The 13,785-nt window shown below is 32.2% G+C and overlaps 1 protein-coding gene across 2 annotated transcripts in view; it reads right to left on the bottom strand.

The window, feature by feature from the left end:
* The window catches only part of LOC106125773 (ribosomal protein S6 kinase alpha-4), a 75,270-nt gene that overhangs the window by 57,768 nt on the left and 3,717 nt on the right, over positions 1-13,785 (bottom strand). The window contains exons 1-2 of one of the 2 annotated variants that reach the window (XM_013323113.1): positions 12,024-13,217; positions 6,413-6,481 (exon numbers count right to left, since the gene is read on the bottom strand). In XM_013323113.1, the coding sequence (XP_013178567.1) occupies positions 6,413-6,481; positions 12,024-12,465 (511 nt within the window). In that variant the 5' untranslated portion in view covers positions 12,466-13,217. Of the gene's footprint in view, positions 1-6,412; positions 6,482-12,023; positions 13,218-13,785 lie in introns of those variants that run through there. The other variant, XM_013323112.1, reaches the window with a different exon arrangement.

Below are 13,785 nucleotides of genomic sequence, written 5' to 3'. Positions count from 1 at the left end.
ATCAGCTGCCTTCCCCTCAAAGTCCGGTCAAAATCGGTCCCGTCGTTCCAAAGAATACCCGGAACAAACGCGGCTTTGCGGACAGACAGATATACGAAAATTTTGAGAAAAAAAAATAATTTTTTTTTGTTATTAGTAACGCGTGTACGGACTGTGTTTTTTTCCAGATATTACTTATAAAAACCCCAATTTTATTATTATATATTGTTAGGGAAAAAATCCGACAGTGTACCGGGTACTGGCGCAACACTAGCCTTACAAAAATGTCGACGTTTATGTCCCCTTACTAATCATTCTGACACTTGACTTTGTAACGAAAGCGCCCCATTCGCGACAAGGGATTCTAACTAATAATGTCTAACAGCATAGATAGCGTTACTTTTCTTTCTATAGCCAGGACAGACAAACATACAAATAAATGTACATACGCGAGAAACATTACTCTACATAGTCAATCATTTAAATAGTAATTTTAGACCACGTTTACAACCGAAATAAATGTATTTCTTCAAAAAATCATAAACGACTAGACAGTCTGTCGATTACACTATGGAAACACTCACATAAAACATGTCATAAAACAACCTCCTTTTAGTTGTGGGTTAAAAACCTACAATTCTTTATATTATGTACTAAAAACCCATTGCTTTCACATGAAATTTACCAGGTCGTAAGTTAATACAACTAATTGGCTATATCGATACGAGCGGCAAACTTATAAAAGGCCGATATGATTTAATTTCCATTTCAATACAATACTGTTAAAAGACGCGTGGAAACAATGACCCCGATTCCGAGGCCTTATCTTATAAATCTCGAATACCTAATTGTAATTTATTTCCCTTATTAACATATTTTTTTTAATTTAATGAAGAATATGGCATATAAAAATCATTCTAGTTTAAACGGAAACGGAAGTCAATTGAATTTTATTTTGTGTGTTTTAATTATCTCAATGTAGGGATAGACAATAAGTACGATAAAATGATAATCATCTACTGAAGTTACATATCCGAGTCCATTTTTAATTAGGCAAAAGATACTGCTCGATACCGACGAAATAATTATTTATCAAAACTTTATCATTAAACAATTATAAGAAAAAATAACCAAACAAAAAAAACGCACTAGCAAAGTACCAGGTGGACATAAGGTCAGAAGCGATGTAAGGACGGTCGGGTAATGACCGGGCACCGCTACGCGCCAGTTTCGGGGGTCGACGAACCCGAGCGGACGACGTCCTGGCCCGTACTCCTACCACGCCATACTGCCCTGGTACAATATCCAATTTTACATACTTTGATCATCAATTACGAAATTATTTAACACTTTTAATGCCAAATGGGGTAGATAGAGTCTTTATCCATATTCTGACTCTCAAATTATGTTTTTGATTGAAGAGAAAAGTATGACAACTACTTGAAAATTCATATTAAAAAATTATCTTTGATAATACTAATCATTTTCTGCGTTCTTATTCAACAAAGCATCAAATCAAAGCTTCAATGTCACTATCAATATGTCATTACTTGTAAGGACAATGAACTCGTATCTGATGTTCCTTCAGTAACCTTCATAGAGCGTTGCGCTCGCAATTTTTGAACCTTCGAAATAGCGTCGTAACAACGGTAAATAAACCATGACGTCATATAGAAAGTAAACCTTTATAACTGTAATCAAGATATCGAGTCACGTTCGAAGTTCAAATAAATGAATTGAATAAAAAAAATCATACGAAACTTTAAACAATCAAGAATTAAATAATTGCAATATCACGAAGACTAAATACTGGCAGAAAACATTTTATACGACATTGAAAACTGAACAACATTTGCTCAAGAAACAAACAACAATTTGCATTACATTGTCGCGTAGAACGAAATCTATACAAAACAAGACGTAACTGAATAAACAAATATTTCAAGTGCACGAACGTAGACTAACACCGAATTCACTTTCTATAGTCAGTGCAAACTGACAAGGGTATATTGTACGACAGATCATTGTTCGACGAACATTCGTCTCGGTCGCCATTACGACAACTGTCATACGTCAAATTTTTATGCGTCTGCGCATCAAAATTATACAGCGCCTGCGCTTTTTAATAGCAAAGCACTAGTCGTGTTATGTTAGTACTAAGAGAAACTTGTAATTAAATAAATAATTTAAATAAAAACACATTGATATAACTAGAAATAAGCAATTTAAACTACTCGATTATTCTACAATCGATGGCTCCTACGTAAACTGTCATATGTCAAAAAAGGCAAATTTTGCAAGACGAAACTTTCAACATTAATACGAATAATTACGATTAATAAAACATAAACATACAGTAGACATCAAAATCTACAGTTATTACACAAAAATTTGTATGTATCCATAAAAAAAACATGGGATAAATCGCTATATTGTAGCTTACGATAGTCTACGTAGAATCCACCGATTTATGTAATTAACCATAAATTTATAAATAGTGACCTTGAAAGTAACATTTTGAAAGACAAAAATGTCAAACAGGGTATTGACGTGCGTTATAATAATAACAAATATAAAGAAAGAATTGAATATGTAATAATTACACATGAAAAAGACATGTTTAAACAAAAAAGAAAAAACAAGGCAAAAATTATTATCTAAATAACACTATTTATTAATTTAAAAACTAAAGAAAAAATACGAATCGAATAACACATTCGACAAAATCAGTTCAGCCGTTAATACTACAGGATGTTACAATTTAATTGCCATACATACATAAACACACACAATTACTTATATATCAACTACATTCACCTCTTATGTGCGTCATAAAGTATATAACTAAAATAACATAGTAGCGGAAGAATTAAATCCGTCATAAATACGCAAAACATATCCAAACAAGTACCTAACGTAAACCTATGCGTTACAAATTCATATAATACTCCTTCGTCCGTCATTGTGACGATAAATGACGGAAGGTTTTTAACGTACGTCATATAATACGTTACTAATAATTAGTCCTGCCTCTTATTGCTTCGGTCACGTTATTATACGTACGATAAGATATTATGCTCTATACATATGAAATCTTACTATTCAACAAAACGGGTCAATTTTATCTGACTTTTTACATACGTATAACAATTCTTAGACAAACCTGGCTAAAACAGAGTCGAAGGGACTGAAATATTGTTCTCGCTTATATAATTATCTCTCTAATCCAAGTTTCTCGCTTATGAAGGTCTTCCTTTGGGACCGAACAAGACTCCCGCTTATCCGTTTCTTACTAACCAAAACTAGACTGTATAAGTGCTTCATATATAGTACGTTTAAAAATTAAACACATAAAACTCTGTTTCTCAAAGAGAACGACACTAAAAACATGTTTTGTAAAGGTACTGTGGACACACACAGTTCTTATCGTAAGTTGAATAATCATACATCAATAGAGTGAAACAATACTAAAACCACATCTATTTGGGCCGATGTTGGTCACGTGACTCCACAATGCCCCTCACCCGCTCCCCTCCTCACCATACGCCCCTCCATCGTGCAAAGTACGTAAACAGCATCCCCACGTGTTAGTAAGCAGTCACGTTTACATCTGACGGTCGGTAGCGGATATCGAAGGCTTTCTCTACATTAATTACATGTTTAACTACTACTAAGAGACGTTAAATTGTTACTTAGTGGCTATGAAGCGACTATTAGTGCGAAGGTATGGTTTTATAAGTTGTGTGGATAGTGTGTTGTTTTAGAATTTTTAAATTGATATCGATTTTATATGAGATAGACTGTTTGACCGATGATTTTAATTAATTGATAAATGAAATGATTAAAAAAATAAATACACTATAAAACATTCGTAATACTATCTGCGAGAAATTGTACATCCTGTATATCAATCTTAATGTCAATATCAATTTGCAACGCAACTCCTCGTGTCCTATCTACCGCTATTCCCTACTATGACATCTAAACAACTGTTATATACCTATAAACCTAACACAAGTCCTAGCACGTGACATACCATACATACACGTGCTAAAACCAAACACAAACCCACAGAGTTATGTTTACTACGAATGTCACGTGACTTGGACTAAAGCTCGACGTCGGTTGATTGTTCTAAGGGTATTGCGGAGTTAATTTTATCCGAGACGTTTTGAAATTAGCAAGATTTTGTACGTCTTCTCAAGTGTTTTTTTCTTAAGACAATATGAAAAGGTAATAAATATTACTGGAAACTAGTATTTTATAACATACTAGATGAACATTTAAACATTGCTATTCCAAAGTCTAAAAATATAAAAGGTTAAAAAAATTATCAATCATAAAATCAAATGTCATAGTATAAAACAAAAAAAAATATAAAATTCTCTGGCGTCTTTAGAAGATTTCTACCAATGTCATTAAAATCTGTCCAAAACTTGAGGAATGGGGAAATATTCATAAAAATAAAGGAAATGAGGGTTACCTAAGTTGCCATGGGACCCTAGAGGGATTTAACATGCAACAATTAAACTTCAGAGTTAACGGTCGTGTTTGGTCGAACGGAACAGTGCGGAAATAAACGAGGTGGTGATTAAAAAATATGGCGGATGAACTAACCGTAACAATATATTAAAACGAGTAATAAACTATATTACTTAGTTGTAGAATATTAGCGCAACAGATTTTCTTCTAAATCGACCACCAATTCCACGATGTTTCAGACCACACTTTGAGTACCCCTTAGTACACATTTAGTATTAAATTCTACAATTAGAGATTGCTAAACCAACCATTAAGCTACTTTGAGGATGACTGTAAAACTCTCACAGAAATATTTAACTTAGTGGGTTTCCAAAACCAAAATCTACGTTTTAAATTGTTATCTCTGTTTTGTCTCTGTTATACGAACATTTTGGTATCAGAAACCCACGGTTAATTACTCAATATATGATACAATTTTCTCTAATTACATGTTTATTTGATAGTGCGGTCCTTTGATACAAAATTAATAAAGTATCTTTTAAATTCGCTACCCCTATCCCGGACATCCTAAGCACGTGTTCCCAGGTCATCGCCCTTACCACACGGCCGGCAATGCATCGTGCACCGCATTGTTACACATGCATAGCGGTCGCTTTTTATTGTCGCGAATGCATTGTCTTTATTTCGTCTTCGTGACGAGCGTATGTATTTCGGAACTCGAGTGGGTTTTGCGAAACGGCATACAACGAATAAGATTTCTTAAGAGATCCTTTTCTCTATTGATGTTAAGATTAATTCTTCTAATTGCCTCTCTTTACTTTACAAGGCACTAAAGATATATAACCACTATATTACGTAGTGTTTGACTGTTGTGAAAAACTGTTTAATTTACCCTAATACATTGTTTATTCGCCATCTTGCAAAATTAAAACAAATATCAACCACGTGCATAAAGACATACTTTCATACCTATCAATAAAGATGACAATAAGTTTTAATTCGGTGCTGAATTTAAACAGTTTCCATTTAAAATCTCATAATGAAATTAATACTGGACTGTCTGTATGTCATATTAAAAAATGTCGTATTTACGTTTCAGTTCAACCACGAATTTGTAGTGTCAATAACAAAACTACACTATACAAATTAGTTAACAACGGTCTGAAACATGTTACATTTAATCAGATATATTGTGAATGGCATGTCACAATATGCCAATAACATATCCAATACAAAACAAACAATACAATATTGCGTAAACTAAATACCTGCAACAGTTGTATTCATGTACACGTACTTAAAGGTGGGCATACACTTTATTAGAACATCGATGGCTCAGGGGTTGAGGACGTGACATGTAATCTGTCATGTACCAATGTGTTTTGTACATTTATCCGACGTTCTTACGGTGAAGGAAAACATCGTGTTGCACATATCTGAGAAGAAATTCAAAGATATATGTGAAGTCAAACCGCACTGGGCAGCGTGGTTGACTATGGCCTAGTCACCTCTAACTTAGAGTAGACGCAAAATAACAATGTTCGTTATTATCTCACTACGATCTTGACAAACAGATTACGACCGACTTTCTTTGGCGATGACAAATAGAAATGTCGAGGTGGTGTGTACGGACCTTTATAACATAGAGTAAGTCTTAACTAAAATCGCCTGATTTCGAAGATTTACATTGGATGAATACGTATTTATACTAATTAGTGCAGCAGAGTTCTGTGGTTAGATTGTCGTCTGATAACATCCATATAAGATTGTATATTAGGAAGAAAATCCGACACTGCCGGTGTATCGGCGCAACACTAGCCTTATTAAAATGTCAACGTTTATGTCCCCTCACTAATAATTCTGATACTTGATTGGGTAACGAAAACGCGCTTAATAATTCCAACTAATAATGTCTAAAAATAAGGAGAAATATAATTAAAAATGCACTCACCTCCAGTACCGAGAACTTTGAGTAAATCAAAATGTGATATGTCCACTTTTGATGCGCCGTTCAGATTGACTGAAACAAAATAAATATTATTAGTCATCTTAACTTTCATACAAAAATCTATATTTCTTTAAAATACCTGTAAACATATAATATTTAATTTCTCTTAAGATTAAACTATTGCTAGAAAAATCGCTAAAAAAATTTATCAAAGAAAGTCCATTTAAGGGTTAAACATAGTTCATGAGAAGAATTGATTTAAGTGTACTTCAGGCCTCTTAAGGTATTTTAGTAATCAAAGACAGATAGATAAAACATAACTTCTATAAGTAAATGATAATAATCGAAGACATCTTACTTCTTACTAATATTAGTAATCTTATAAATGCGATTGTTTGCATGGATGGATGTTTGTTTGTAGGTATCTCTAGAGCAGCTAAACATATCCTGCTGAAATTTGACATAGATGTAGAACATAGTCTAGAAGAACACATAGGACACTAATTACATTTCGCAGGCGATAGCTAGTTATGAAATAAATTCGTAGGTTAAACGGTATAGAAATTGACCACTATGACAAAACATTTCTTTATTAAATATACGAATCAATTTCTCCGACTGTTACCAACATCAGAGTACTCGTAGAAACATAATTGTTATTCTATTTCGTTCTAGTTTTGCTACAAGTTTTACGGTAGTGAAAACACAATTACAACTACACATAAAACATTTTATATTATTTATTTGTAATGTTAATTTATTATCATAAACATTATAGGTTTGAGGAAGTCGTTTTATGTCGGAACGATTACTTAAACTACAGATTATATTAGATATCATGATATATGTATATATCAGTTTGCTGATACAAAATCTTAACGTAGAGTTTCCAGCGTTGATATGCTTAGAAATATACTGCCATCCCTTTTATTCTCTTTGGAGGAAAAGGGATAGCGATATGTTTAATACAAATATTTGAATTATGAAAGATTATTTTATTTGCCAATTCTTTTCAATTTAGGACCTAAACTTTTTTTTTTAATTTTTACATATTAAAACATAATATCGGTTAATTACCGAATAGCTTATTCTAAATCGTATTGAAGTGTCAATAGCCTAATGGTCAAGGATATAACGAGGTTGGTTTTCCTCGTTGTCAGGGTTCGAATGTCTGAATCTGGATTTTGGGTTCGGAAGCCCACGATTAGTGGGTCAAGTGTCATATAACCCTGTCTTTCCTCTAGAAAGCAGGGCATCATTTGAAGATCCCCCCCACCAAACAAAAAAAAGGGTAAATGTATAGGTTAGGTACACACTCTGTATTTTTATATTAAATGGAATAAAAACTAGTTAACTTTAGGTAAACTGCTGTCAAAAAAAATTAGTACAAAGGTTAATTTAAATATGAAACAATAATTACTATGCGGAAGTATTTGAGCATACGATAGTCGCGTGGCAAATATCATTAGATTATTAACACGATGGTGTTAAATATTGTGTTAACTACTTTGTTATCAATGTTTTTATTACAAGAGTTTATTAATTTATAATAATAATAAACCCAAAAAAACACAGCTTAAGTAAACTAATCGAAACGGAGAAATTAACGGACGCATAACTGCAAACACGACATAACGCCCGCGATTCGGTCCAATCGAAATTAAAAAAACTTAATAAGTAGCCTATGTCTTCTTCCAGACTGTGTTCTACATCTATGCCAAATTTCATCAAAATCCTTTAAACCGTTCCGGAGATACCTTGTAACAAACATCCATCCACCTAAACTTTCGCATCTATTAGTAGGATAGCAAGAAGTAATATTAATTCAAATGAACATTTATGTTTGTTAAATTGTCAAACCAATGTATTTTAACATCTTAAAATAACATAATGGATTAATGATGTGCGATAAACCTAAGTATTTAGATTTAGACAAAATGCAGTAAATCTAGTTTTGACCTGGCTTCACTGTATAGCATCTGACGATCAGACAAACTTTTAAATTGTACCCCTTAACAACCATACTGCAATTTAGACTAATTATACACACAAAAAATTAAAAAAATGTATTTTTTAGAACAAAAACCTGCTCTGGCATGTTCAGGACATACTGCCAAAGATTTATCACAATTTGTTAAGTGTTTTAGGATTTATTAGATAAAAATATCCATTGATTTTTTAATTTCACTGAATGTGTTCACTCTTTTCAACTGCAAAAATTGTTCATCACTTTTTTGTTTATTTGTAAGGTATATCATATTGTAAAAATAAAAAACATAAATCCATACAATCCTTAAGGTTTTCACAGAAGATCAGCTCTGAATGGTCCAGTGAGGAACACTCGGCATACAAAACTGAGCGAGGAACTTATCCGGTCGGTATAGCAACACTTGTTATAAATATTTTCTTTTTCTTAGTAATTTAATTAAATGTTTTTTTTAATGTATGGTACAGAAGAACGGAGCTCAGTGTTACATTTATATACTTAAAGACACTCAAAAAACTAATTTAATTAAAAAAAATAATTATACTATTGTTTAGTTGTATAAAGAAAATTAGAATAACATTTGGTACCAAAATAGTATGTACTTTTGACCTTCTAAAAATAATTAACATCTATGTGAAAAGGTCACACATTCTTATGTACCCATTTAGTAATAATTACATTGCTATTAAAGTTATTCATTTGAATTCCTATAATTCTGATATAACATTAAATCTTACTAATATTATAAATGTGTTTGGAAGGATGTTTGTTACAAGGCATCTCTGGAACAGCTAAACGGATCTTGATGAAATTTGGCACAGATGTAGAACATAGCCTGGAAGAACACATAGGCTATTAAGTTTTTATTTTAATTCCACGTTGAAAGAGTCGCGAGCGACAATTAATATTACAAGATTCCTTTTATTTAGTCTAGAATTTCAGTTAAATTTTGACCTATGGATTAAATATTATTTTTTAAAGTCTTTTAGACTGTAGTTTACGCAAATTTTATATTTGCAAATAAAAAAAATAGTAGTAATAACCTAGTATTAAAACACCTTAAGTGAACATCTACAAATATGATTCTACAAACATACTTACAGTTTTTTGTATATTTATACTATCATTATCAGTCAAACAGTATACCACCAATACCGTGATAAGACTAGGGTGCTTTATCGCGGTTACCCTGGGGCTTCGGACATCATGCCATCAATACATTACCTCTAACCGACCGAAACATGCGACAAAATTGATTTTACCATGGGTTTGCACCATCAAATCATCTATACGGAAACATGATATTTTAAACTTGAATTAACGTTAAAGATAATTAATTATCTTGTAACTTCATTTATTAAGTTACAAGATTTTGATATTGCTTGTTTTTGACTCCCGTAATCCAGAGATTTGGAAAAAAATCTCACAAACATTCAGACTGACAAAACATCTTATATATATTTTTTTTAAACAGAATTAGAGAGATGACAATATTGTAACATTGGATATTAGTATGTAAATCTGACATACTTAAAATAAGCAATAGGGAAATCCCTGTATACTGTGAACTAACTCATCTGTTGTATGTTCATTATAAAGATTAGCAGTTGACCGGGACTTTGTTCATATAGAATTAATAAAAAAGAAATCTAGTAATGAAAATTAGCCTACGCCACCCAATGTAGCTTCCTAACAGTAAAAAGATTTTTTAAATCAGTCAATAATTTTCGGAGCCTATTCAATGCAAAACAATCACAATTTTTCTCTTCATTATCTTATTTTTGTAAGCATAGCCAACAAAAAATAATGGGATACTATAAACTGCTTGATTGTTTTAATTGTAAGATTAAGATTTCTCTTAAAATTTATTATCTTTAATTTTAATACAGATACCTATATCACAAATAATTCCTTTCATATTACTTATAAAGAAACTATTAAATGGAATATACAATTCACTGTATACAACTTTGAAGACTTACATAAAGGCTGGTTACTCTAAATGGGGTCGGGATTCTAACACGGGGTGCGAAATAAAAAAAGAGGGGTGTGAAATGTGAATCGTATTGATTACTTTGAGCAAGTGAAGTTATTTAAATCAATCATATTATGTCTTAAAGGTTTACGTAAAAAAATCTTTTTAAGTAATAACTTATTTTTTTGTCTTAACAAAAAAATTCAAGAATAAAGAATTTAAGAATCCTAATGGATTGAATTAAATTAAATCAGAATTTAGTACTATAAAATTATTTACAACCATTGGAAGGAAGTAAGAAAAAGACTAAGCAAGATATAAATCTGAGTTAAGTCATAACTAACTATGAAATTGATATGTTCCTAAGAATAAAAGTCCAAAATAAGGATGACATATTTATGAGCTACGTCAAAGTTTCTTGTCTCACACATTTCACATTATCCTCGAACAAATTAATATATTAAATTAACTAGTTTCATAGGTAGAGATGAACACTATAATATTATTAATGTGAATGTTCCAGAATGGCTGCATGAATCTTACATGGATACAGAACACAGTCTGGAAGACCACATAGGCTACCTATTATTCAGGAAATGTTTCTGGTTTATGTGGGATATATTCAATTAACATATTTACTCAATAACTTCATAACAGAACTACATTATTATTAGCATTTTCTTTTAACTCAAAGATAACCCAGAGATTAAAAAAAAATGTCACAAACATTTATTTGACAGTAATTTACCTGGAATTTATGTTTTTTGCCTCTATTCTAGAAAATTAAGATGGTAAAGTAGATAGTCTTGGTCTGACAGACATTTATAAAAAAAAAGGATCTATAACAAGCCCATGAGAATCAACTACTTTCCCTCAAAATTTCATTTCATCAAAGATGAAAATATATTTAAAAGATCTTTTTCACATTCTCCTGCTAAAAAAGTTAGTAATGATTTTTTTGGCATGACTTAGAATTGACCTAGTGTTTATTGCAGAGCATCTTAAAATGTTAAATTTGTATTATGTAACTTAAAAGATGCATTGCAGTCAAATTTTTAAATTTTCCTAAAAATGAAACTAGTTTTCTTTCCAGTATTTGTCCTTAATATTTAGAAAAGAACAAGAAAGGAGAACGAGACATTTAAATTTTGGTTTATTCATGATGGATTAACATGAAAAACTTCTAGATTAATTTCAAAAATTCTTTAAGCATGAATACATTATTTCTGAATAACATAGGTTATATTTTATTTTATTTTGCATAAATTAAAAAAATGTCCACCCATGCCTTTAGCAAACAAACCTGGCTTTCCAGGACAGGCCACATTTTTTCACATGTAATAAATACTTAAAATACCCAGAATTACATAATTTTAATTATTGAATATTTAGTACATTAGCAATTCTGTAAAGTAAATTAAAACAACATGGTTTCTTCAAAAAAGTCAATTCCTGACTTTCATTGTAATTTTATATTACACTTTTAATTAGTTAAGGGTCATTAACTTGATTAGTGTGTGCACTTTAATTACTTTTTATCCCTTAATAAAAATAAGTCATTTTTTTTAAACATAATTATAATTTAAAAGAATATAATAAACAGTTGTAGAGTACATAATTTAAGATTATTAACTATTAATAAATTTACTGACCTTTACTTCTTTTCCTTATTTTACTGGCATATACCAAGTTCCAATCCACAGAGTCTCTAGCAGGGGCGGGGACAGTTCCACCGATTAGTTCCACAGAACTGCTTCGTTTGCTGCTCGGACCAGCCTCAGGGATGGTTTCCACAGCATTATTTACATCCTTTCCTGATGGCAGACTGGAACAGTCCACTATTTCTACGCTGTTGCCAGCATGACCATTACCCATGCAACCATTCACATGCTCGTTACGAAGCTTCTTCTGGGGAGCCTTCTTGTGCTTGTGGGCGCTGTGACGACGCTTCAGCTTTGTAGAGTGCGAGGAGTTCCTAGAGCTTACTGGAGAGGGGCAACCGCACTCCATGCTACCCTCCTGATCGCTGCCTTCGTAATATCCCGACTCGTGTTCCGGTTTCTTGTCAGGCAGGCTCATTTCGGCGGTCGCCATGGTCTAACCCCCCAAAACCATGTAGACTCTCACGCACCCCCAAAGGTCACACGACAACTTTCACTTTTTACACATCTGTCACTAGTTTTATGCGTGTACAGTTACAAATTTCCAAGTCAATTATTTTTCAAACTAATCGGAACGTTACTCCAGCGAAAGTAAACACGACACGTAAAATTTCGCGAGCATACTCAAACTCGTACTGTGACGTGCGCGATGTTCACTTCGGACGACTCAGTGCAGATGGCGCGGCTGCGGGCTATTACCCGACTAAATTGAATGGCAATATAACTGTAATGTACACGCGAACTATGAAATGCCTGCGTAATTCCACCGACACAAATAATACTTGCGGCTATGTTCACTTCGTTAAGATGTCAAATATTTAGTTTTATCACACGGTTTTATTTCTTTTTATTATAAAAATCACAGCCTTTTCGTCGTCCGATTTACCACAAAATATCACGTCAATCCAGATGTTTGTATAAACTGAAAAAATTCACTGCACGGTCATATCATTCCTTCACCTTTAAATCTTAGATTATAATTTTCTCACTTTCTACTTATCACTAACTACATACGAGTGGTCCGGTTGTCTTATAAAATTTAAATTAACTATAACTACAATAATATAAATTAAAAATGCTCGCGAGAATGAGACGCCCCACTCAACGCGATAAAGTAACTGAATTCGAGAAACGCAAAATAGAAACCGTGCAACTTGCGAGCGGAGGTTCCCCCACTACAAAACGATTTACGAGGCCAGACAGTACATGTAAAATAAAGAGACAAATTTATAATCTCTACTCATTACGACTCTTGTTTTTTTATTACATTTTGTACTTAGTCCTTGTTTCAGAGCATAAATTGATTTGAATGTTATTTTAATTTTAAATTATTATGCTTGTGGAACAAAAAGAAATAGCTCTTGCTTGTATTTGCGCTTGTACTATGGAGTAACCATTTCATGGACGTAAACAAAGAGAGACAAAAGTATTGCTTATCTATCAAGTAGAAGAAGATAGCAAATGTAATGGCATAACAACAGTTTTAACACTTTTTCAATGTTATAATTAGTGATGTTACTGATCTTTAAATTGGAATAAAAATTGTCTTTTAATGATTTGTTCGAAATTGAAAAATAAAATGTTTGAAATTGATATTATTTTGTATTAGTATTACATAGTTTAGATTTCACCATAAATCGTAAATAACAAAACAATTTTATTGAAACAGAAGATAAAACCAAGCCAGTTAATATTTTTAATTAGAGGTAAAGTCAGATCTTGAGTTTCCATTGCCGAAAACCCATACTGTAAC

The sequence above is a fragment of the Papilio xuthus genome, unplaced genomic scaffold (genome assembly GCF_000836235.2).
Source record: "Papilio xuthus unplaced genomic scaffold, Pxut_1.1 DF825783.1, whole genome shotgun sequence".
NCBI lineage: Eukaryota > Metazoa > Arthropoda > Insecta > Lepidoptera > Papilionidae > Papilio > Papilio xuthus.
The sequence above is the reverse complement of the archived record's forward strand: the minus strand, read 5'-3'. Positions and strand labels throughout refer to the sequence as shown.